Raw genomic sequence first — 26,932 nt, 5'->3', positions numbered from 1 at the left:
CTTTCGGTCCTGTGCAGTAGCGCCCCCCCCCACCCACCCCCCATACCAGACAGTGATGCAGCCTGTCAGAATGCTCTCCACGGTACATCTATAGGAGTTTTTGAGCGTCACTGTAGCTTTGTCCCGAATATTCCTCATTCCTCAGGATTCTGGGCTAAAAAAGAATGACATGGGCAGTTAAACTCCTTCCATACTCTTTTCCATTTTGGGGTAATTTTCTGGGTAGGCGAGGTAAACAGCACCTCGCCACCTCGCCTACCCAGAAATCTCCGCGATTCAGTATCCAAAGCGCAGGCATAAAGGTCGGAGATTGTTCCCAAATGTGCGCATGCGCGCAGTACAGTAAAGGCTCTGGAGAGTCGGCGGCAGGTAGGAGCGGGTCTCTGGGCTGGGTTTCATCAGTCCCGACATCCAAATCGCGGCTGAGGACTAATTGCTGCGAGTTTCGAACACGCGTTGCCCCGCGCCCTGGGACAGTCCCGGTCCTTTTCCTCTCGCTCAGTCCCACGATCCGCGGCGGGTCTCGGGGAGTGTTCCGTTGATGAGCGAAGGAGTTGGCGCCATTTTGGCGGCACATGCGCATCGCTGGGACCGTGACGGATAGACAGGTCTCTCGGATCGTGGGGGTTTCTGGGTATTGAGGCAGCCATGGGTGACACTTCTAGCGCATTCCTCACCAGTCCGTAAAATGTGTTTGAAGACACAGGTGGAGGAAATGGGAGCGGATGGATCTCTCCTACACCACCAGATATCAGTATCTAAATCCAAGATTAGGAGTTTAGAACAATATTGTTCCGAGTTAAGGCAAACACGAGGAAATCTGCAGATGCTGGAATTTCAAGCAACACACGTAAAAGTTGCTGGTGAACGCAGTAGGCCAGGCAGCATCTCTACAAAGAGGTACAGTCGGCGTTTCGGGCCGAGACCCTGCGTCCTGAAACGTCGACTGTACCTCTTCCTAGAGATGCTGCCTGGCCTGCTGCGTTCACCAGCAACTTTTATGTGTGTTGCTTGTTCTGAGTTAATCTTGGTTGAAGAGTCTACCGTCCAGTAAATTAAAATGTCAGTGATGCTGCGGGAGGGGGTTATGGGGGAACACAACAAAATCCTTCCATAAGTTTTTATTCGTGAGAAAATAAGTTTTGTTCTAGCTTCCCTTATTCTGGACTTTTCTACCTGTGAGGTCATGATTTATACAATACTCTTTGAATACATAATGATATCGAATACCTTTGCCCCAGGCAACATTGATACTACAAGTAGTACGTTCTAATGAGAAAGACTACTGCCCCTCCCCTTCATAATTCATTGCATTGCCATTGATAAGTTCACCACCTCAATCTGTCAATCACCTGGGGCAAGTCTCAGAATAATGAGAAAGTCTCCAAGATCAGCCATGTAATATTATGTGCACTTTGTAGTGCTGTGGGGGAGGGCTCGAGTAATTAAAAGTCTTCAGGATCAGCTCTGTGTTATTTTGTATTCTTTGTAGTGCCATGGAACATGACCAGAACTTGAATCAATACTAATGGAGAAAGACAAACTGAGCCAAGTCACAAATTGAGCACAGGCGGAAATGGCCCGTTTTGATGCAGACAAAACAGTTAGATAATTTGATCCTACAACTTGTACTGAACCTCGTTATAACAGTGTGATGTTAGAGCTCACCATGGAGACTAAAATTATCTCATCTGAAATGTTGTCCTTCACCCATTGATGCCTTTTGCAAATCTTTCTACAGGTTAGAAATGGCAAAGAATTTCTGTGTGGTAATCTCAAACACAACAACACGTCAGTTTTCCTGTCTCTATCCAGATATTTAAAGAGTGACCAGATATTTCCTTTGTAACACCAATATATCTGTTGTTGATCCTTGGAGATGAAAAGGTATCTCATCGCAGCTGGAAATGTACTTTGTGTCTGAAATGAAGTTTTCTGTTGGAAACAATGAAATCCATAGGAACTGGGTGCTGAGAACACACCAGCATTTGTTCACTAGAGATCGGTTGTTCAACTGCAGTGATTGTGCGAGGGACTCACATTTGACACCTGACTTGATGAATTACCAGAGGATTGATAACAGGGGGATATCATTCTCCTACTCTCAGTGTGGGAAGAGATTCACCAACTCAGTCTACCCACTGTCACACCTATGAGTTCACACTGAGGTAAGGCCATTCACCTGATCTGTGTGTGCGAAGAGATCCACTCGGTCATCCAGCCTGAAGATACAACAGCTAGTTCACTCCATACTGAGACGGTTCACTTGTTCCGATGCCAGGAAGTGATTCATTCTATCATCCAAGTTGACGATACATCAGAGAATTCTCATCAGTGAGAGACCATTCATTTCTTACATGTCTGGGAAGATACTCACTTACTCAGCCCACTGCCGACACACCAGTGAGTTCACGAGGGAGAGAGACCGCTCAACTGTTCTGTGTCTGGGAAAAGACTCACTTGGTCATCAGATCTGCTCACCCACGAGCGAGTGCACACTCTGGAGAGGCAGTTCATCTGCTCGGAATGTGGGAAGGGATTCACTCACTCATCCCACCTAGAGAGATACAAACGAGTTTACGAGGGCGCTCATCTGTTAAGTGTGTGGGAAGGGATTCACTCCGCTGTCTCACCTACTTGCCATCCAATTAGTTCATACTGGGGAGAGGACATTCACCTGCTCGGACTGTGGGAAGAGTTTCACTCTGTCTCCTCACCTCCTGGCGCACCAGAGTGTTCACACTGGGGAGATGCTGTTCACCTGCTCTGAATGTGGGAAAGGCTTTACAAGGTTACACCACCTACAGTCACACCAGCGAATTCACTCAGGAGAGAGGCCGTTCACCTGTTCTGTTTGTGGGAAGGAATTCATTCAGTTAAGCAATTTCGGGAGACACGAATCAGCTCATGGGGAGAGGCTGATCACCTGCTCAGACTGTGGGAAGGGAATCTGTCGGTCATCTGAACTGAAGGAACATCAGCAAGCTCACACTGGGGAGAGGCCATTCACCTGCTCAGACTGTGGGAAGGGATTCACTCGGTCATCTCACCTGCTGGCGCATCAGTTAGTTCACACTGGGGAGAAGCCATTCACATGCTCAGACTGTGGGAAGGGATTCACTCAGTTAAGCAACCTACGGACACACCAATTAGTTCACACTGGGGAGAAGCCGTTCATCTGCTCAGACTGTGGAAAGGGATTCACTCGGTCCACTGATATGAAGCTACATCAGCGAGTTCACACAGGGCAGAGACCATTCATTTGCTCAGACTGTGGGAAGGGATTCACTCAGTCATCTCACCTAATGGCACACCAGTTAGTTCACACTGGGGAAAGGCCATTCACATGCTCAGACTGTGGGAAGGGATTCACTCAGTCATCCACTCTTTTGGCACACTACCGCATTCACACAGGAGAGAGGCCGTTCACCTGCACAGACTGTGGTAAGAGATTCAATCGGTCATATAAGCTGAAGGTCCATCAGCGAATTCACACTGGGGAGAGACCATTCACCTGCTCAGACTGTGGGAAGGGATTCTCTCGATCAGATCAACTAAAGGTTCATCAACAAGTTCACACTGGGGAGAGACCATTCACGTGTTCAGACTGTGGGAAGGCATTCACTCGGTCCTATAAACTGAAGGTCCATCAGCGAGTTCACACTGCATAGAGACCATTCACCTGCTCAGACTGTGGGAAGGGATTCACTCACTCATCCAAACTTGTGACACACTATCAAGTTCACACAGGGGAAAAGGATTAAATATCTGCACGCTGGATATTTAACCTTCACAGTTGTTGAATCCGGAGGCAAGTTCAAAGTGTGTGTTGGTGTTGAACTCTGCAATTATTGCTGCACATCACACCTGGTCCTGGTCACTGGACGTGGGAGGAATTTTTTCTGCTGATGTTCACCTTTAATGGGAGAGGTTTCCCTTTAATTTCTTGCATGACTTTCTGCAGATTGAAAAAGAGGCAAGATAACTAAATTTATGTTTTACATGTTCTGCCTCCTGAAATCTCTGGGCCGAGGAAGAGTGACATTAGTGGTTAAAATGTGTGGCCACTGGGAGATCCTGCTTTCTCTGGCGGACAGAGCGTAAGTGTTCAGCAAAGCGGTCTCCCAGTCTGCGTCGGGTCTCACCAATATATAGAAGGCCACATCGGGAGCACCGGACGCAGTATATCACCCCAGCCGACTCACAGGTGAAGTGTCGCCTCACCTGAGGGCCCCAGACAGTCCTTCCTACGCTCTGTCCGCCAGAGAAAGCAAGATCTCCCAGTGGCCACACATTTTAATTCCACAACCCATTCCCATTCTGACATGTCTATCCACGGCCTCCTCTACTGTAAAGATGAAGCCACACTCAGGTTGGAGGAACAACACCTTATATTCCGTCTGGGTAGCCTCCAACCTGATGGCATGAACATCGACTTCTCTAACTTCCGCTAATGCCCCACCTCCCCCTCGTACCCCATCCGTTATTTATTTTTATACACACATTCTTTCTCTCACTCTCCTTTTTCTCCCTCTGTCCCTCTGACTATACCCCTTGCCCATCCTCTGGGTTCCCCCCCCCCTTTTCCTTCTCCCTGGGCCTCCTGTCCCATGATCCTCTCATATCCCTTTTGCCAATCAACTGTCCAGCTCTTGGCTCCATCCCTCCCCCTCCTGTCTTCTCCTATCATTTTGGATCTCCCCCTCCCCCTCCCACTTTCAAACCTCTTACTGACTCTTCCTTCAGTTAGTCCTGACGAAGGGTCTCGGCCTGAAATGTCGACTGTACCTCTTCCTAGAGATGCTGCCTGGCCTGCTGCGTTCACCAGCAACTTTGACTGGGTGATACTATATGGCAGAAGAGAGTTAATGCTTCTAAACCGTTTGAATGGCACTGTTCTTGCCAAGAAATCTGTGAGCTTTAGAATGTGCTGTCACTGGGAATCAAGTGCGCAGGTGCCAGAGGTCTGTTGGATCCAATTGTTTAATTTTCATTTTAATTTTCTTTGCAGTTTAACAATTAATTATCTGCTTGTATTTTAAGTAGGTTTCGTGTGCAGAACAGTTTAATATGCCTCCAGTGACCGTACAAAGTATCATTCTGGAGCTTCTTTGTTCTTTCATTAAGTAAGTGTTTCCTCTGGTTAATTTTTACCGCAATGTAGACTAAGTACTTTTTAACTAGATTATTGTTATGTATAGATTTGGAATTTTTGTTATCTTTGGGTATAAAGTAGCTATTTTATGCTAGGGACCTCTTTAGTTTCTCTCTCTTCTTCAAGTAGTAAACCCCTGTCACTGTTGCTGTCAAATTATAATAAAACGATCATGAAGCGACAAGTTTCATGCCTCGTTTCTGACCTCTAAAGTAACCTTGGACTTAAATACCCAAATGAGCCAATTGGCATAGCAGAATTTAGATCTCAGAATAATCCAAGATAAAGGAAGAAAGTTTGGTGTCTAAAGAAAGGGGGTAAGAAGTTACTTTCATGTTTCAAATTTGTCAGAGAAGGAAAAACTAGTTTTGGCATCATCAGATAGAAATCAGGATGGAGTACTGTTGTGTTCTGTTTTTAAAAACTTCTGTTAAAAAGAAACGTAATCTCATAGGGCATCAAAAAATAAATTTGGAGAAGCATGGAGCAGAGATTAAAAATAATAAATTTGTGTAATCTAGCAGAGCATGGGGAAAATATTAAATTCAAGTTGGACAACCTGTTAAAATTTTAAGATTGCGGTCAAGATAGAAGTACGTATGTTTTTAAGATCGAATCAGAACAATGGCCAATGTCATGAAACGTTTCATTTTGATTAGATTATTGAAATATTTCATCAATGTTGAATGTAATGAAAAGTGGCTCCTAACTGAAATTGTGAATATATGCATAAGACATGCTTCTACTGATTTAGAGATAGGATCCTTTGGTTGGTTTGATCAAATGTGAGAGTGGTTAAAGAGATAGTGGGATGAGTAAAGTCTTTTACTAATTGAAAGAAACACAAATCTTGTGGTAAATTACAAAAACAGCATGATAGTGACAGTAATTCAGTCAAAGTCACAAACACAAAATACTGGTGGAACTTGTGTTTGTATGTGTGTTGCTCTGGATTTCCAGCATTTGCAGAATTTCTTGTGTTTTTAATTCAATTGATGTGCATTGCTTGGGGCTCAGAAACAAACTTGAACAATATCAGAATGTGCAGGTGCAACTTCAAGTGGGCAAACCTACTCATGATGCTGCCAGAATGCTACTGCTGGTGCTTCACCCAGGAAAGCCCCTACTTCGCAGCTCTGCCGTAAGAAACATAATGGTCTCCCTATACAGTGCCACCATTTGAACTCCAGATAATTACATCAAACAGTCGCTGGAGACCAACTTTTGGGTGGCACACGAAACACTGGAGAAACTCAGCAGGCCAGGCAGCAACTATGGAAAAGAGTAAACAATGTACTTTTCGGTCTGAGACACTTTGTCAGGATCCACTGTTAATAAATGTATTGTCAAGCTAGTGGCAGACCCATCAAATGTTGCTGAACCACTCAACAGTCTCCTGAAGGACAGCAATTGCTCAGGCAACCCTGTGATTCTTAATGAAGAACAACTGAAAGCGTTTGAAGCTTTAAAGGTAACATTGTGTATTGCACCTGCATTAAAAATCCCTGATACAGATAAATCATTTACCCTGTGTGTCACTGATAAACACATGATAGCAGATTTAATTTCAAATACATGGAGATTGACAGTGTTGGAATTGGTTGTTCTTTGTTTTTATGTAAGATATTAATTGAATTAATGAGTTTTTACCAAGACTGAATTTCCAGTTTCACGAAGATATAACTTGTATTTTTAATTCACATTTTTCACAATATGTGGTGTTAGACTCCACCTACCGGTGGCAAAACAGTTATATAATGGTGTAGCTTTCATTTTTTTATTGGCTAAGTGTTAAACAGACTATACCTGTGTGTCTTCCAATAGGCCCTTCCTTATACCTGGAATTTGCCTTATTTCAATATAAAAGTGTCTTGGTTCTGCAAGATTGTTCTCTCGTTCTTCAGTTTCTGCTGATCTAGCATATTGTCATGTGTTCTGTGCCTGTTTCTTTGTTTTAAACTTTAATAAACTATTGTGAAGCAACAAGTTTTCAACTAATTTTTGGAGTCCTGATAGAACCAGCGGGTCAGAAATCAGCAGATCCAACAGGATGGTGATGAAAAACAATTTGAAAATTCCACAGGCAAAGAAGGAACTTTTAGTGCATATCTAACAGGAGGTAAGAATGTTCTCTGTTCCTGAATTGTCAGAGAAGTCATCTGAGTACAAAGTAAATGGCAGGATACTTGGTAGTGTGGAGGAGCAGAGGGATCTGGGGGTACATGTGCACAGATCCCTGAAAGTTGCCTCACAACTGTAGTTAAGAAAGCTTATGGAGTTAAACTTTCGTAAGTCAAGGGATGGAGTTTAAGAGTCACGAGGTAATGATGCGGCTCTACTTAGGCCACACTTGGAGTACTGTGTCCAGTTCTGGTCGCCTCACTGTAGGAAGGATGTGGAAGCATTGGAAAGGGTACAGAGGAGATTTACCAGGATGCTGCCTGGTTTAGAGAGTATGGATTATGATCAGAGATTAAGGGAGCTAGGGCTTTACTCTTTGGAGAGAAGGAGGATGAGGGGAAACATGATAGAGGTATACAAGATATCAAGAGGAATAGATAGAGTGGACAGCCAGCGCCTCTTCCCCAGGGCGCCACTGCTCAAAACAAGAGGACATGGCTTTAAGGTAAGGGGTGGGAAGTTCAAGGGGGATATTAGAGGAAGGTCTTTATCACAGAGAGTGGTTGGTGCATGGAATGCACTGCCTGAGTCAGTGGTGGAAGCAGATACACTAGTGAAATTTAAGAGACTACTAAACAGGTACATGGAGGAATTTAAGGTGGGGGTTATATGGGAGGCAGGGTTTAAGGGTTGGCACAACATTGTGGGCTAAAGGGCCTGTACTGTGCTGTACTATTCTATGTTCTATTCTGATTCAGTATACCATCCAAAGGAAGTTTACGGGTGAGAAGAAAACTCTGTTATTTCTGGTGGATCTGAGCTTCTTGTGCACAACCCTATGAAAATATTTTGGGTCCTATTGACACTGTGGGTTGATAGGATATTTCATACACAGCTCTGGTAAAATATTGGGTTGTGACTCTATTAATGTTTTGAGTTATAACTCTACTCATATAGTTTTGGTCGTAACTCTACATTTTTGCTTGCAATTCTAATAACTGTGATTGACATCTAAGTTGAAGAACAATTATTGAGATCAAACTGGAGCAATGGCCAAAGTTGAAAACCAAGCTGCAGAATCTCCAGCAAGGAGAGAACAGATAACTGAGGGTTGTAGTGCTTACTTGAACCCTATATGAATTTGATGTGATTAATGAAAAAATGCGGAAGAACTGTACTATTGATGTAGAGTCTAGTGAAAATTGGTTTATGAGTGAAGTTGGAAAGTTGTGGAATAAGAATCGGAAAATGTAGTCGGGAATTTTTTTTAAATGCCTAGTAAGATGTACCCCAGGCTGCTGTGAGAAGCAAGGGAGGTGATTGCTGAGCCTCTGGCAATGGTCTTTCTATCATCAGGGAGAAGTTCTAGAGTTGCAGATGTTGTTCCTTTATTCTAGAAAGGGAGTAGAGATAGCCTAGGAAACTATAGACTAGTGGGCCTTATTGAAGTGGTTGGTAAATTGATGGAAAAGATCCTGAGAGGCAGGATTTATGAATGTTTGAAGAGGCATAATATGATTAGGAGTAGTCAGCATGGCTTTGTCAAAGGCAGGTCATGCCTTACGAGCCTGATTGAATTTTTTGAGGATGTGACAAAACACATTGATGAAGGTAGAGCAGTTGATGTAGTCTATATGGATTTCAGGAAGGCATTTGATAAGGTACCCCATGCAAGGCTTATTGAGAAAGTAAGGAGGCATGGGATCCAAGGGGACCTTGCTTTGTGGATCCAGAATTGGCTTGCCCCAGAAGGCAAAGAGTGGTTGTAGACAGATCATATTCTGCATGGAGGTCAGTGATCTGCATTTTGATTGGCTCTGGTGAGCAGTGGTGGTTCAGGAGCGTTTTAACCGTTTTTTTTTAACGTTATATGTCAATAACTTGTCCTGTCTGTGATAAGTGTAAAGGGGCTAAGGCTTCCCTTATTCATATGTACTGGGCCTGTCCTAGTGTAGAGAAATTCGGAAGTGAAGCTTCTTTCAACCCTATCTCATATTCTTAATTGCCATTTAGAACCTAACCCTCTGGTTGCTCTTTTTGGCACCTTGGGTGAAGTAAATATGCACTTGAGTCCATCTAAATGTCGAACATTATATTTTGTCTCTCTCTTGGCTAGACGATTGGTTCTTCTTAGGTGGAAAGATGCTGTCCCACCCAGTCACGCTCAATGGCTTAGTGATATTATGGCCTGTTTAGACCTCAAAAAGATTAATTATTCACTTCTTAATTCAGACATAAAGTTTCATAAAGTGTGAGGACCTTGAATATTTTCATAACTCTTCTTTAGGGTAAGTTCATCCTTTTTTTGTATGCTACAATCCTTTACTTTCAGCTTTTTTTTGTAAGTTATACAGTTTTTTATTGTGAATTACTTTTGGTAGGTCGGCATTATACTTTCTTTTTTCCTATATATATTAACAGTTCTCTGGGGTTGAATGCTCCAATTAATTTTTTTTTCTTTTACATGCAGAAATGGTTGGCCTGAATTTTTTTTGCAGTGGGAGGTTGGGGTGGATACTAATTTTAAATACTTCTCTTTTGGGTGCTTTTTCTTATTGTTATGAATTACATGTTGGATTTGTTTGTTTTGCACTGTATGAACCTCCATTTTGTTGTTGGGTTTTTTTTCTGTAGTTTCACTGTAGAAATGCATTAAAAAATTAATTAAAAAAATAACTTGGATGATGGAATTGATGGCTTTGTGGCAATCTTTGCAGATTTACAAAGACAGATGGAGGGACAGGTAGTTACGAGGAAGTAGAGAGACTGTAAAAGGACTTAGATTAAGACAATGGGCAAATAAGAGGCAGGTGGAATACAGAGTTGGGAAGTGTATGGTTATGCACTTTGGTAGAATAAATAAAAGGGTAAACTATTTTCTCATTGGTCAGAAATTTCAATAAATGCAGGTCCCTGTGCAGGATTCCCCAAAGGTTAACTTGCAGGCTGAGTCGGTGATCATCATCATCATCATCAGGTGCCATGCCCAGATTGAGCTGTGACTGCCATGGCCCACACACTCCTGTTTCGGGTCAAGTAGATCAATTCATTGGTATTCATTTCCAGTTCTCTGGCTGCTGTCTTCATCATCAAACAACACACATAAAAGTTGCTGGTGAACGCAGCAGGCCAGGCAGCATCTTTAGGAAGAGGTACAGTTGATGTTTCATTGAAAGGGGGAGGGGGGGAAGCCCAGAGGGTGGGGTACGAGGGGGAGGTGGGGCATTAACAGAAGTTAGAGAAGTCAATGTTCATGCCATCAGGTTGGAGGCTACCCAGACGGAATATAAGGTGTTGTTCCTCCAACCTGAGTGTGGCTTCATCTTTACAGTAGAGGAGGCCGTGGATAGACATATCAGAATGGGAATGGGATGTGGAATTAAAATGTGTGGCCACTGGGAGATCTTGCTTTCTGTGGCGGACGCCCTCCCCCTTTTCCTTCTCCCTGGGGCTCCCGTCCTATGATCCTCTCATTATCCCTTTTGCCAATCAAATGTCCAGCTCTTGGCTCCATCCCTCCCCCTCCTGTCTTCTCCTATCATTTCGGATCTCCCCCTCCCCCACCCACTTTCAAATCTCTTGCTAGCTCCTCTTTCAGTTAGTCCTGATGAAGGGTCTCGGCCCGAAACGTCGACTGTACCTCTTCCTAGAGATGCTGCCTGGCCTGCTGCGTTCACCAGCAACTTTGATGTGTGTTGCTTGAAATTCCAGCATCTGCAGGTTTCCTCGTGTTTGCGTCTCCTATCATCATTTGTCTTTGCCTTTCTCTTGCTTTCTTCTCTTCAATCTTTCCCCTATGTTTTATGTTCTATAATTACTGTGCATTCTAATTTCTCTTTCCTAATCATATGTCCAAAGAAGTTACATTGCCTTTTCATGATCTCACACATTATTTCTCTTTTTGTGCTTGCCCTGTTCATGACATCCTTGTTAGATATTCATTTTGTCCATGATATTCTTTGCATCCGCCTCAAAAGCCACGTCTCTGCTGTTTCAATTCGTTTCCTCATGTTACTAGATCTTGTCCAATAATCTGATCCATATAACATAACTGGATAAACATAACATTTCAGTACTCTGAGACGGGCTGTCATGCCTAGTTTAGTGTTGGTCATTATACTCTTCATTATCGTAAAGGTGTCTTTTGCCATCCCTATTCTTCTTTTGATGTCCATGTCGCACCTGCCATCTGATGTCACCCAGCTTCTTAAGTAGCAAAGGTTTTGTACTTGTTTTATGTCTTCCCCGTTTATTTTCAGCTTGCAGATAGGATTCTCCTTCTTTTTGGATATCACCATATATTCTGACATTTTGCGATTGATTGATAGACCCTTTTTTGCACTTTCTTCAACAACTATATCAACTAAATTTTGTAGTTCTTCCTCCATACTTGCAATTAACATTGTCATCCACATATCTGAAATTATTGATGTTTTCACCGCCAACTTTGATTTCCCAAGATATCTTTTATTTTTTGTAATATTGTTTCACTGTACACATTAAACAAATCAGGGGAGAAAACACACCCTTGTCTAATGCCTCTCTTGATTTTAGTAAACTGACTTACTGCTCCATCTATTCTTACAGCAGCAGTTTGTTCCCAGTACAGATTTCTGATTAGGCGGAGGTCTTTCGAATCTAGATCTAGAGTTTCCTGTAATATTTCAAATAACTTATTGTGCTTCACTTTATCAAATACTTTGGTGTAGTCGATAAAACAAACAAACAAATCTTTTTGCCCTTGAATAACTTGTTCTGATAGTATCTTTAACGATAGACAATAGGTGCAGGAGTAGGCCATTTGGCCCTTTGAGCCAGCACCGCCATTCATTGTGATCCACAATCAGTACCCCGTTCCTGCCTTCTCCCCCTATCCCTTGACTCCACTATCTTTAAGAGCTCTATCTAACTCTTTCTTGAAAGCATCCAGAGAATTGGCGTCCACTGCCTTCTGAGGCAGAGCATTCCACAGATCCACAACTCTCTGGGTGAAAAAATCTTTCCTCAACTCCGTTCTAAATGGCCTACCCCTTATTCTTAAACTATGGCCTCTGGTTCTGGACTCCCCCAACATCAGGAACATGTTTCCTGCCTCCAGCGTGTCCAATCCCTTAATAATCTTATAATCTTAACATCAATATCGCGTTTCTTGTACCTTTGTCTTTCACAAAACCACATTGTTCTTTACTTATTTCAGCTTGTATCTTACTTTTAGCTCTTGTCATCAAAATATTTAGAAGTATCTTAGTGATATGACTCATTAAACTTATGGTCCTATGTAATTCACATTCTATTGCTCCAGGTTTCTTTGGAAGAGTGAGAAATACTGATATTTTCATCTCTTCTGGTATTACAGTGTCCCAGTCTCATAAATGTCATTGATTAAATCAGAAAGTTTTTCAATTCCATAATCTTAAAGGGTGATAATTTGTTCTATTACTAATTCATCAGGACCTGCTGCCTTTCCTTTCTTCATCTTATTTATTGCATTATGAACTTCAGATTTTAAAATACTTAGACCTTCAATGTTCTTCATTTCTGATTTTTCACCTCGATCATCTTCAAACAATTCTTGTTCATAATCTCATCTTTTTCCATGATAATGGTACTGTCCTTTGCTTTCAAACATCCACCTGAAGGACAGAGGAGCTTTTTACCAGTGACATTCTTGATAGGGGTCCTGATGAAGGGTCCCGGTCCGAAACGTCTTCCTAGAGATGCCTGGCCTGCTGCATTCACCAGCAACTTTGATGTGTGTTACATTCTTGATTTGATGGTGTACCCTTTTTGGATCAGTAATAGGGATTCTTTATAGTTGCTCACATTCCTGGTTTAACCATTCTTCTTTGGCTTTTTGACATAAGCTCTTAACCTTTTTATCTAAGGACTTATAGTCATAGGATTTGCTTTCTTCAGTCTCCTTTCATCCATTAGATTTTTGATTTCATCTGTCATCCATTTATTCTTTGTGCTTTTTTTTCTTTTAGGAATCACTGACTGCTGATTCTACCAAGGCATCCTTCAGAGAGTTGAACTTCAATTCCGCATGATTGCTATCATCTTCAAAAGATTCTATTTCTAGACTTTGAAATCTATTCCTTACTTCAATTGTAAATTTTTGTCTTAAGTTTTCTTCTTTAATTGCGAGTAGTCAAGGGATTGTTCAGATTTTTGCTTCTTTAGTTTTTTAAGTTTTACTTTTACATGACATATTAGTGGGTTATAGTCACTATTACAGTCTGCACTGGGATATGTTTTGCATTGAGTCACTGAGTTTCTCAATCTTTGGTTTATAGTAATAAAGTCAATTTGATTTCTGGTGCTAACACCTGGACTTTTCCAGGTCCACAAGCAGACAACCATTTGATTTAGCAATTGTACAGGTATATGCACCAACAACAGATGGAACAAATGAGGACATAGATAAATTCTGCGAAGAGCTTGAACAAGCAAAGAATGGATGCAAATCTCAAGATATTGTTATTGTCATGGGAGATCTAAATGCTAAAGTAGGACGAGGTGCTGATGGAAATACCATAGGAAAATTTGGACTAGCGGAAAGAAATGAAAGGGGCGAGATGAAAGAGATAAGGAAGGCAAATGCGATGTTAGCATTCATTTCAAGCAGACTAGAATGTAAAAGCAGGGATGCAATTTTGAGGCTTTATAAGTCACTGGTGAGGCTTCACTTGGAGTATATTGAGCATATTTCGGCCCCTTGTCTAAGAAAGGATGTGCTGACATTAACAAAGGACTTTCACAATAATGATTACAGGATTAAAAGGCTTGTCATGTGAAGAGCGTTTGATAGCTCTGGACCTGTCCTCACTCAGATTCAGAAGACCTAATTGAAACCTATCAAATGTTGAAAGACCTTGATTGAGTGGATGTGGAGAGGATGCTTTCTATGGTGGGAGAGTCTAAGACCAGGGGACACAGAGGATCATCTTTTGAGAACAGGTAAAAAGGAATTTCTTTAGTCAGAGAGTGGTGAATCTGCAATTCGTTGCTACAGGCAGCTGTGATGGCTGACTCATTGGGTATATTTGAGGCAGAGGTTGATCGATTCTTGATTTTTCAGGACATGAAAGGATACGGTGAGAAGGTGGAAGATTGGGTCCAAGAGGGAAAATGAATCAGTCGTAAAGAAAAGGCAGAGCAGATGTGATGGGCCAAATGGCCTAATTCTGCCCCTATATCTTATGGCCTTAACTGCTAACCCACGTATCTAATGCCATACCAGACATCCCACCCTGCAAAAACTCATTTCAGGGAGCTAGCACCCCTCCCGGGTCGACCTCCAAGGGTGTATGTAATACTTTGTTTAGTGATTTTGTCTAATCTGTAAACCAAGTTGGGTATATGCAGAAAATGTGACATTAAAATATGTACTTATATAATCATGTTTATTCTATTACAACTTTAAGCAAGTCTACAGGGAGTTTGGCCTCATCACGTAGGACATCAATAGAGTAGCTCCTTAGCAGCTAGCCAGCTAGTTTAAATAACGTTAGCTATGCTAATGAATGAACGACACCTGTTAAACTCACCTCAACATGTCTTTTATATTTTAAATAGAAAAATCACTGTTGCAAACAGTGCAGCGAACAACACTGTCATTATTTTTGATGTTGACTGTAAAGCCCACCCACAGAGAAAACTGATAAGTCTACTTAGCACGAAGAGAGACCTCTCCTGCTCAAAAAAATCGATTTCTGGGATCTTGTATATAATTTTCAGGCATCAGGGAGCCACTATCAATATGCGGGAGACTCCCAGATCTTCCGGGAGAGGTGGGATGTCTGCCATACAATTCTGAAGAACCATTTTGTGCATCGCAATCATTTCTGTTGTGACCTTGTTCAAGGTATCAGCAGTGTCACTGCTCACCTTGTTTGATGCTTGGGAATTTTTTATAATCTCACTTGTACTCCTTACAACACGACAGAATGGAAATACAATAGCTGCAAAGCGCTCCTTCTGAAATGCCTTGTTTATCTCTAGAATCAGGAGGTGCAGGTAAGGCATGTGTGCACCTCATGGCAGGGAAAACGTACCCTATATAACAAAATCCCAACCAATTATATGAGAGAGATGCGCAAGCAGTGCTTCCACACAGCAAGTACGTGTTGTTCCATGAACTTAGACTATTTTTGATTCTATCACAGGTATACCCATAAGAGTGATGTTTTTCTGGTTCTCAGTGGAAATTCCACAATCGTTACTCCATTTAGGGCAATGTAGGGTATGATTACATAAGCTGCGCCCTAGGAATGGTACCTTCTGAACTCGAGCAAAAGCCAGCTTCTGTGGTTAAACAGGTTTGCATCTGGTTATGTCTTGGGCTTAAATATGAAAAGGGTCAGATGTGTTGTTTCTCAAATCATGTTGATGGTATTCACATAAGTAGAAATTTAGAAACAATTAAGGCCCTTCGGTCCACAATGGTCCACTTTAGAAATTAGCTGGCGTTACCCATAGCCCTTTATTTTTCGAAGCCCCATGTACCTATCCAGGAGTCTCTTAAAAGACCCTATCGTATCTGTCTCCATCACTGTCGCTGGCACCCATTCCACGCACTCACTACCCTCTGTGTAAAAAAACTTACCCCTGACATCTCGTCTGTACCTACTTCCAAGCACCTTAAAACTGTGCCTTCTCGTGTTAGCCACTTCAGCTCCAGGAAAAAGCCTCTGACTATCCACATGATAAATGCCTCACATTATCTTGTACACCCCTATCAGATCACCTCTCCATCACTCCAAGGAGAAAAGGCCGAGTTCACTCAACCTATTCTCATAAGCCATGCTCCCCAATCCAGGCAACTTCCTTGTAAATCTCCTCTGCACCCTTTCTATAGTTTCCACATCCTGTAGTGAGATGACCAACACTGAGCACAGTACTCCAAGTGGGGTCTGACCATGGTCCTATATAGCTGCAAAATTACTTCTCGGCTCCTAAAATCAATTCCATGGTTGCTGAAGGCCAATTCACCATATGCCTCCTTAAACTGTGCAGCAGCTTTGAGTGTACAATGGACTTGGAACCCAAGATCCCTCTGATCCTCCACACTGCCAAGAGTCTTACCATTAATACTATATTCTGCCATCATATTTGACCTAACAAAATGAACCACCTCACACTTATCTGGGTTATATCACATGTAACCATATAACAATTACAGTACAGAAACAGGCCATCTCAGCCCTTCTAGTCCGTGCTGAACGCTTACCTCTCACCAAGTCCCATCTACCTGCACTCAGCCCATAACCCTCCATTCCATTCCTGTCCATATGCCTATCCAATTTTTTTTCAAATGACAAAAACAAACCTGTCCCTACCACTTCTACTGGAAGCTCGTTCCACATAGCTACCACTCTCTGAGTAAAGAAGTTTCCCCTCATGTTACCCCTAAATTTTGCCCCTTAACTCTCAACTCATGTCCTCTTGTTTGAATCTCCCTTACTCTCAATAGAAAAAGCCTATCCACGTCAACGCTATCTATCCCCTTCATAATTTTAAATACCTCTATCATGTCCCCCCTCAACCTTCTACACTCCAAAGAATAAAAACGTAACTTGTTCAACCTTTCTCTGCAACTTAGGTGCTGAAACCCAGGTAACATTCTAGTAAATCTCCTCTGTAGTCTCTATTTTGTTGACATCTTTCTTATAATTTGGTGACCAGAACTGTACACAATACCCCAAATTTGGCCTCACCAGTGCCAGAGGGTTGAACTCCATCTGCCACTTCTCAGCACAGTTTTGCATCCTATTGATGTCCCGCTGTGACTTCTGACAGCCCTCCACACCATCCACAACACCCCCAACTTTTGTGTCATCAGCAAATTTACTAACCCATCCCTCTACTTCCTCATCTAGGTCATTTATAAAAATCACGAAGAGAAGGGGTCGCAGAACAGATCCCTGAGGCACACCACTGGTCACCGACCTCCATGCAGAATATGACCCGTCTACAACCACTCTTTGCCTTCTGTGGGTAAGCCAGTTCTGGATCCACAAAGCAATGTCCCCATGGAAACCATGCAACCTTACTTTCTCAATAAGCCTTGCATGGGGTACCTTATCAAATGCCTTCCTGAAATCTATATAGACTACATCTACTACTCTACCTTCATCAATGTGTTTAGTCACATCCTCAAAAAATTCAATCAGACTCGTAAGGCATGACCTGCCTTTGAGAAAGCCATGCTGACTATTCCTAATCATATTATGCCTCTCCAAATGTTCATAAATCCTGTCTCTCAGGATCTTCTCCATCATCTTACCAACCACTGAAGTAAGTCTATAGTTTCCAAGGCTATCTCTACTCCCCTTCTTGAATAAAGGAACATCTGCAACCCTCCAATCCTCTGGAACCATTGATGATGCAAAGATCATTGCCAGAGGATCAGCAATCTCCTCCCCCATCACCCACAGTAGCCTGGGGTATATCTCGTCCGGTCCCAGTGACTTATCCAATTTGATGCTTTCCCAAAGCTCCAGTGCATCCTCTTTCTTAAATATGCTCAAGTTTTTCACTCTGCTGTAAGTCATCCCTACTATCGCCAAAGTTCTTTTCCGTGGTGAATACTGAAGCAAAGTATTCATTAAGTATGTCTGCTATCTCCTCCAGTTCCATACACACTTTTCCACTGTCACACTTGATTGGCCCTATTCTCTCACGTCTTATCTTCTTGCTCTTCGCACACTTGTAGAATGCCTTGGGGTTTCAGTGATTCAAATGATACAGTCTGAGACGATAAATGGAGTGTATGACCACTGTGACAAAAGACCAAGTTATCAGAAGATTGATGCTAATGAGAGAGATAAGTGAGACAATGGAGCAGCATTCAGAAATGTTAATGAGAGACGAGAGAGATTAACGAAAAGAGACACAGTTCCGAGTATTGTCAGACCGGTTGCTTTGAACTTGAGTTGTTTGAAGTTTGATGGACAGGCGAAACCCCGGCAGGGGGATAAAAAGGAACAGGTTCGCTAAGGCAAGACAGACACCACGAGACCACAAGATAACGAGACCCTAGAAGTGCAGTGTGCCCCCCCCCCCCCACAAGTTGGTGGGAGTTTTGGAGGTCTGGTCGTGGGACCGACCATAGACGCACAGGGTGAAAAGGTACGATTGGCGGGAACCTGGTGTGTGTGTCCGCCCTTGCCTGGGTGCCGGCTTCACCGTGGAAGGACGATGGTATCCGGAACGGAGGGGTCACAGTCGGTGACCTCAGAAGACACTAGAAAAGGGCTCGCCCAAAAGCTAACTGCGGAGGAACATGAAGGTCTGTCTGAGTTCGATTTGCATATCATCATTCGCGCTCTCTCTCTCTCTCTCAACGGCACAACAGCGATTGCTGTGAACTGTACTGAGCTGAACTGAACTCTGCGTCACTTGAGACTGATCATTTTACCCCTAGACTGCGATAGAGCTTGATTGATTCCTATTATCCTAGTTCTGTGTACATGTGTGTTTTATCATTGCTAACCCGTTGCATTTATGTCCTTACGTTTAGAGTACTGTGTTACTTATTTCTTTAATAAAACTTTATTAGTTCCAGTAATCCAGACTCCAACTAAGTGGTCCATTGCTGCTGGTTTGGCAACCCAGTTACGGGGTACGTAATACCACGATGTACTCATGTTTCTCGTCAGATTGATGGACCACAGGTAAAGTATGTACATCAATATCGCTTGAATGTTTAATGAAAAGCCTGTACTGAATCTGCAGGAATGCCTGACATTGAGCTATGTCATATATGTATTAACACATTCAACAATCCCAAACATTAACAGCTTCCTCATTTCTGTGTGATACCTGTAAGCATACATTGTGAGTCATTTCAACAGGCATATCATCAGTAAGGGAAGTAGGTAAACAAAAAATAACAATAGACATCAAAATAAAATTAATAATGTCCACTAATTACATTCCTGCTTAAAGACTTCCCACAGCAATTGTCTTATTCTGATGTCACTTCAGGTCGCTGGCAGAGTCTGGTATGTATCCACTTCTTTTCACCTTCTACCTTGACTGCTGAATTAATAGTACGAGGGGTCATGTAACGAGAGCATCTTGGACCTCCAGGTGGTCCACAGCAGGAGTGATTGATAAGTTCGTGGCCTATGGTAGAAGGAGATGAGTTATACAGCTCTCGTTACATCACGTGCAGTTCAACTCTTTGAGTGAAAATGCAGAAGTTTGGAGTTTATCCTCATCTTCTACTTTAGGCTACGAACTTATCAATCACCCCTGTTGTGAACCACTTCTGGAGGTCTAAGACGCTGACTTCTACAAAGAGGGGATCCGTATGCTCCACAACCACTTGACTAAGTGTGTAAATGTAGGGAAAATAAATGTGCTAGGTTTTCTAAAATTGACTCCTTCTACGTTAGGCCATGAACTTATCAATCACACCACATACTTGGTAAGGACCTTCCAATCAAGCTGCTAGTGATTTCTTATGAGGTTCTTTGACCAGGACCCATTCACCAGGATTCAATGTGTTTCCTCCTGATAGACTCCTGAAGTAGCATGTTGAGAAATAGACTGAACAAGTCAGATTAATTTCACACAATAGTCAACTATACTATCTGTCATAATGTGAGATCAAGAGCTCCTTATAGTGACACCACTTAAGATGGGCTCAGTTTAGTTTTCTTGTTTGGAATTGCTCTAGTGCTACATAAAACCAAAAGGAAGAGCTGTAGACTATAGTACGCTTTCCTCGAGATACTTAGCCATTCTTTGATGCTATTCATTCTTTCAACTTGTGAACATGACTCTAGATGATGGGGAAAATGAAAAGACCATTTAATCTTCATCAGTCGACATAGTTCTTGATGAGCATTTCCTGTGAAATGAGTTCCTTGGTCAAAGTCGATGTGTAATGGCAACCCCTGCTTGGGAATATAGTCTTTTATCAGTGTTTTGGTTGTGTGTATGCCAGTAACTTTTCTTGCCACTATTACCACACAACTGAATATCCTTGGCACTTTGGTAAAGGAATGTAGTCCACTTGAAGATGTAAAAAGAGCAGGTGGGGCAGAAACACTTCGCTGAGGTAGTTTTTTTTCTACTGATCCAGGATTTTCCGACATGTCATGCATCTCTCAACAGTTTGTTGAGCTTACATCCTGATCTTTGGATTCCATTACCATTGGGAGAATCTGTCAATTATCTTTTGTTCTCCAATGTGTCCAGGGGAGTGTACCTGCAGTACCAGACAAGGAAGCAGTTCAGCTGGGGCCATTAGTGTCATATCCCCATACTCCATCGCCATTTAACAACCTACTATTTTCCATCCAGGACCACTTCTCTTGGTTTGAACATTGATTTTGCATTTCTCAAATATCTTGTAAGTTTAGCCGTGATACAGAGTTTAACTTGGTTTCCGTAGTTTCAGTTATCAGATTTTCTCCTATTTCCTTTGTTCCTTTCCTTGCTGTCCTTTTTTGCAGTTTTGTCTGCAAATGCATTTCCACGGCTTTCCATTGTGGTCATTTTGGAGTAACCTTTAGATTTTAATAAAGAAACTTCTGGTTGTATGACTTCCATAAATTCTTGTTCTCGTTGTCGTTCTTGACTGGAGTTCCCAGAGCTATAAGAAATCCGCTTTGTCACCACAATTTTCTAAAATCATGAATGACTCCAAAAGCATATCGAGAATCCATGTAGATATTAGCTGATCTTCCTTCTGCTGGCTTACAGGTTTCAATCACAGCTTTCAGTTCTGCCTGTTATGCAGAGGTACCAGGAGCCATGTTAGATAGATAGATAGATATACAGATATACTTTATTGATCCCGAGGGAGACTGGGTTTTGTTACAGCTGCACCAACCAAGAATAGAGCATAAATATAGCAATACAAAAACCACAAACAATCAAACAACAATATGCAAACTATGCCAGATGGAAATAAGTCCAGGACCAGACTATTGGCTCAGGGTGTCTGACCCTCCATGGGAGGAGCTGCAAAGTTCGATGGCCACAGGCAGGCACAACCTCCCATTACGCCCAGTGTTGTATCTCGCTGTAATATGGCCGGAGTCCAACAGCAAAAAATTCAATATCCGGCCTACAAACACGTTCCTCGATCGTAATATGACCAGGATTACACCTTCTGTTGCTAACCAGAACAGCAAGCCCCCAACTCCTTTATGCTTACCGCTCTCAGTGCACTTTTGGTCAGCCCAAACGGTCTGGAAGCCCTCCATGGAAAAGTTTTGGTCGGGTATGTCCTGGTGCAACCCCGTTTCAGTAAAACACATAACACTGTACTCCGGAAATGTTCTCTGACTCCTGGTTAGCGCCGTCAACTCATCCATTTTATTACCCACTGAACTCCTCTTCTCCATAAGTCTCTGTTGTCTCGACCCGGTCCTCTTTCCTCGCCTTTGTGATCCCCCTCTGCATCCCCTGTGTGTTTTCCTCCAGATTTCAGAAGGGGTGTCTGCCGTTCTGTTCGCTAAACCGGCCGGCATAAGCGCAATCAGCTGGTCCCTGGGATAAACAATGTGACCATATTGCTTCCCTGCTAATGAGACATGTCCAAATATAAATATTTCCAGCGCTAAAAACCCAAATAAAACTCTCTCTACCAGCATGTTAGAGAGGGTGCAGCTACAACGTATTGCCGTGCAAAAAAACAACAAATAACGTAAGTTTAAAAAAGTAAGAAAACTAGTCGGAACGGCTGTAACAGGCTGCATGCACGACTGGCGCATGCGCACTTCCATGTTCCTGAGGCCAGCACTTCATTTGCTGGGAGAACAGCCCAACCAGGCATTCGAATTCATCCTTCAATGGTTGAGGACCCATCAGAGTACTAAATCAGATCTGGGTTCAACAAAGGCACTACTTTATGCTGATTTGTTCTTGCACAGTTATAATCATCATGATCTTCCATCTTTACTGGCAACAGTGCAACTGGACTTGCTCATTGAATGGTGATATTAGGTGCTTCAACAACAGTGGATACTTGGACCACCAAGCAGATGTCACTTGAGAGGCCTTGTACATAGTAGTGTATGCATTGAATGCAGACATCAAATATTTAAAGTCTGATCCAGCACAGAGCTTGAAACAGCCATGACTGCCAAGTAACACACATCAAAGTTGCTGGTGAACGCAGCAGGCCAGACAGCATCTCTGGGAAGAGGTACAGTGGATGTTTCAGGCTGGGACCCTTTGTCAGGACTAATTGAAGGAAGAGTTAGTAAGAGATTCTCTTACTACAAATCTCTTACTAACTCTTCCTTCAGGTAGTCCTGACGAAGGGTCTCGGCCTGAAACGTCGACTGTACCTCTTCCTAGAGATGCTGCCTGGCCTGCTGTGTTCACCAGCAACTTTGATGTGTGTTGCTTGAACTTCCAGCATCTGCAGAATTCCTGTTGTTGATGACTGCCAAGTAGGTTGCTACATTGCCTAATTTAGCAGAGGAAAAAGCAACAGGAGCCTAGTGATCTCCATGTTCTTGAATTAAAACTGTCGTTATGTTACCACAATTCTGATCGACATACAGGGTCTTCCTCTATCAGGGATTCACAATGTAAGTGCAATACTTAGTATTGCCTTTAGAGTTTGAAAACCTTCCACCTGTTCTTGATTTAGAGTCACAGAGTCGTTGGAGTGTTTGCTGCCTTTCAGCAGATTAGTGAGGGTTTGAGCAATTTCAGCATACCAATTTGTTATAGTTGCACAAACCCAGAAATATTTAAAGTTGCTGGACTGTTGTAGGTGGTTTTGCTGATATAATGGCATTCAAACGATCTTCAGTAATTTTTCATTTTCCTTAGGAAATTTTATGTCCCAAGTAAATCACTTCCTCTTGTTGCAATTGTGCCTTGTCCAAAATTGCTTTGTGTCCTTGAAGGCTAGACAATCAAGCAAACAGAGTACATCATGATGATCTGTGGTCTCGGAGGCAATTGATGTATCATCAAAATGTTGTGTGATGGTTGAGTATAGAAAATTCATAGGATGTTATCTCTGACGAAGATAACCTGACGAAGGGTTCCAGCCCGAAACATTGACTGATTGTTTCCACGGATGCTGTCCGACCTGCTGAGTTCATCCAGTGAGTGTTGCTCTGTATATGTTTCCCTGGACGGAGTTTGAGAAGTAGGAGCTTCCCTGGGAGGAGCACCAGCAGGAGCGTCCTGGCAACGACTCCAATAGGACCACCCACTTTAAGTCGCGCCTGTACTTTCTGACATTGTTTGAGCTTGTTTTTGAGCACCGAGCAATGCACATCGATTGAATTAAAGACACAAGATGTTCTGCGGATGCTGGATATGCCGGGGTTTTCTCTTTAGACTTTTTACTGTCTATCATACAGTTTTAGTAATTTATAGCAAATTTCATGTTTCTTTTGATCAGTAAAAAACTTTATTCATCCCATTAACTCTTTTAATATCCCGCACATTCGATCAAACCGACCACACGGTCTTATCTCTAAACCATTCCTTGCCTCTTATCCCAGGCTTTCACAACATCATCTAGGAGCCACGTTTCATTTATCAAAATGGAATATTTCACAGTCTGCCCATTGTTTTGATTCATAGAGATCTCGAAATTTTCAGATTTTAAAAAGTTGTCCTGCAACCCGAATTTAATTCTCTCCCCTCCCCATGCTCTGCTAGCTTGCACTAATCGATTAGCTTTTTATCTGTGCTCCACTGCTTGTACAAATTTAACTTTTTGATGTTCTACCAGATTGCGTTTCTTTATCACAGATGTCTTTAAAATTAGCAAAACAGTCCTCAGTCGTGATTTCCATCCAACGATGTAAAAGCCAGAACTAGTTTTTTTTCTCAATTTGGAACATAAAAGGGAGTTCCTACATTTGTTTAGGCCATGAATATTCTCTTTTTCTTGGATTATTCTGAGCTGTAAATCCTGCCAACTATGCCAATTGATGGATCTTTAAGACCAAGATTCTTTTGGAAGTCAGGAACAAGGCTTCACGAAACTTGTTGCTTCACGATCATTTTGTTAGAAGTTGACAGAACGGGAACAGTGACGAACATCTACTACTTGAAGCAGAGAGAGAAGCTAAAGTTGGTGCCCAGCATAAAACAGCTACTTCTATAAGAGAAATTCCATTGAAATCTATAGATAACAATAATCCAGTTAAAAAGTCGTCAGTACTGCAGTAAAAATCAACCAATGAGGAAACACTTACTCACTTAATTTAAGAACAAAGAAGCCCCAGAATTTATACTTTATATGGCCACTAGATGCATATTAAACTGTGATGCATACAAAGAATACTTAAATACAAGCAGATAATTAATTGTTAAACTGCAAAGAAAATGACAATTAAACGGTCAGATCAAACAGACCCTTGGTGCATGTGCACTCAGTTGGCAGTGATAGTACATTCTGAAGCTCACGGATTTCTGGGTAAGAACAATGCCATTGAAAGTGTTTACAAGCATTGTCTCCCCTCTGTCAAAGAGTATCATGTAGTCAATATTTTATGAGAACTCAGTTGACAATAATTGCACAAGCAATATACTCAATGTCAACAGATACTGTATGTCAACTGTCAAAGTCAACCTAGATCTTTTTTTCCTAAATCAGCTTCCAAATGTTGCTACTCTGCCATTCATTGCCATGCACCCCTGATCTGTTTACCTGCTCATCAGCATCTGTTCCTGCTCTGTCCAGAGCTCCAAACTCTCCCCTGTGCCTACCTGTCTTTGGTTTCTGATTCCGTTCCACTGAACATCCAACTAATGGTTCTCCATTCTACTTTCAGTGGTGTCCTGTAACAACTGACCTCTGTGAGACACAGCTCTTCAGCAGCGAAAATGACACATAGTTGAAATGAGCAGGGAATAAGGAGGTGAACTACCAATGTCATTCTTCCTCGGCCCAGAGATTTCAGGACACAGAACATGTAAAACGTAAATTCAGTTATCTTGCCTCTTCTTCAATCTGCAGAAAGTCATGCAGTAAATTAAAGGGAAACCTCTTGTCCCATTAAAGATGAACATCAGCAGAAAAAATTCCTCCCACGTCCAGTAACCAGGGTGCAGGACTGGGTGTGATGAGCAGCAACAAGGATTGCAGAGTTCAACACCAACACTCACTTTTGAACTTGCCTCTGAATTCAACAACTGTGAAGATTAAATATCCAGTGTGCAGCTTAATTAATTCTTTTCCCCTGTATAAGCTTGATAGTGTGTCACAAGGTTGGATGAGTGAGTGAATCACTTCCCACATTCTGAGTAGGTGAATGGCCTCTCCCCAGTGTGAACTTGCTGATGGACCTTCATTTTAGATGACCAAGTGAATCCCTCCCCACAGTCTGAGCAGATGAATGGCCTCACCCCAGTATGAACTAATTGGTTGGACAGTAGGTGAGATGATGGAGCAAATCCCTTCCCATGCACTTAACAGACGAATGTCCTCTCTCTCTTGTTAACTTATTTGTATCTCTGTAAGTGGAATCCCTTCCCACATTCAAAGCCACTCCAGAGTGTGAACTCACTCATGGGTGAGCAGATCTGATGACCAAGTGAATCTCTTCCCAGACACAGAACAGTTGAGCGGTCTCTCTCCCTCGTGAGTTCACTAGTGTGTCTGCAGTGGGCTGAGTGAGTGAATATCTTCCCAGACATGTAAGAAATAAATGGTCTCTCACTGATGAGAATTTTCTGATGTATCGTCAACTTGGATGCTAGAATGAATCACTTCCTGCAATCAGTACAAGTGAACCATCTCAGTATGGAGTGAACTAGCTGTTGTATCTTCAGGCTGGATGACCGAGTAGATCTCTTCCCACACACAGATCAGGTGAATGGCCTCACCTCAGTGTGAACTCATAGGTGTGACAGTGGGTAGACTGAGTGAGCGAATCTCTTCCCACACTGAGAGTAGGAGAATGATATTTCCCTGTTATCAATTCTCCGGTAATTCGTCAAGTCAGGTGTCAAATATGGTGAGTCCCTCGCACAATCAATGTAGTTAAACAACTGAACAAATGCTGGTGTGTTCTCAGCACCGGGTTCCTATAGATTTCATTGGTTGCAACAGAAAACTTAATTTCAGACACATTTCCAGCTGGATGAGATACTTCCTCATCTCCAACAATCAACAACAGATGTATTAGTGTTACAAAGGGAATACCTAGTCACTCTTTAAATAGCTGGACAGAGACAGCAAATCTGGCATGTTGTGTTTGACACTATAGAAATACTTTGCTATTTCTAACCTGTAAACGATTTATAAAAGATATCAATGGGGAAGGACATTTCAGATGAGTCTCTGGTGAGCTCTGACTTTACACTTTTACATAGAGGTTCAACACAAGTTGAAGGAACAGCTGCTGATCTTGTAACTGGTCATATATCTGGACTGACCATCAAATTCTCTTGACATTTTCCTGTCTATTGCAGAATGGACCATGTCTACACATCTTCAATCTGTAACTTGTCTCAGTTTGTCTCTCTCCATTAGTATTAATTCAAGTTCTGGTCATGACCCAGAGCACCACAAAGAGCACATGACTGATCCTAGAGACTTTCCAATTACTTTGACCCCTCCCCCCCCCAGGGTGATTGATGGTGGTGATCTCATTGATGGCAATTGCAATGAATATGAAGGAGAGGGCAGTGGTCTTATTCACTGGAGTGTGG

At 42.3% G+C, this 26,932-nt stretch overlaps 1 protein-coding gene across 5 annotated transcripts; it reads left to right on the top strand.

The window, feature by feature from the left end:
- Nucleotides 1-340: 340 nt before the first annotated feature.
- On the top strand, nucleotides 341-25,107 carry LOC140186519 (uncharacterized). 5 transcript variants are annotated; one of them, XR_011882896.1, is made up of 3 exons: nucleotides 1,184-5,126; nucleotides 14,052-14,236; nucleotides 17,158-17,386. XR_011882896.1 is itself a non-coding variant. In XM_072240910.1 (2 exons), the coding sequence occupies exon 2, from the start codon at nucleotides 2,751-2,753 to the stop codon at nucleotides 3,669-3,671; it is 921 nt and encodes a 306-aa protein (XP_072097011.1). In that variant the 5' UTR covers nucleotides 341-369; nucleotides 1,742-2,750; the 3' UTR covers nucleotides 3,672-9,652. The 5 variants fall into 5 exon arrangements, 2 of the variants coding, with proteins under 2 accessions (XP_072097011.1, XP_072097010.1); XR_011882895.1 differs by lacking the exon at nucleotides 17,158-17,386 and adding an exon at nucleotides 14,358-14,596; XM_072240910.1 differs by lacking the exons at nucleotides 14,052-14,236; nucleotides 17,158-17,386 and adding an exon at nucleotides 341-369 and having other exon boundaries at nucleotides 1,742-9,652.
- Nucleotides 25,108-26,932: the final 1,825 nt, after the last annotated feature.

The sequence above is a fragment of the Mobula birostris genome, chromosome 22 (assembly GCF_030028105.1).
Source record: "Mobula birostris isolate sMobBir1 chromosome 22, sMobBir1.hap1, whole genome shotgun sequence".
In the NCBI taxonomy this organism is placed as follows: Eukaryota; Metazoa; Chordata; class Chondrichthyes; order Myliobatiformes; family Myliobatidae; genus Mobula; species Mobula birostris.
This window is presented reverse-complemented; position numbering and strand designations above follow the sequence as displayed.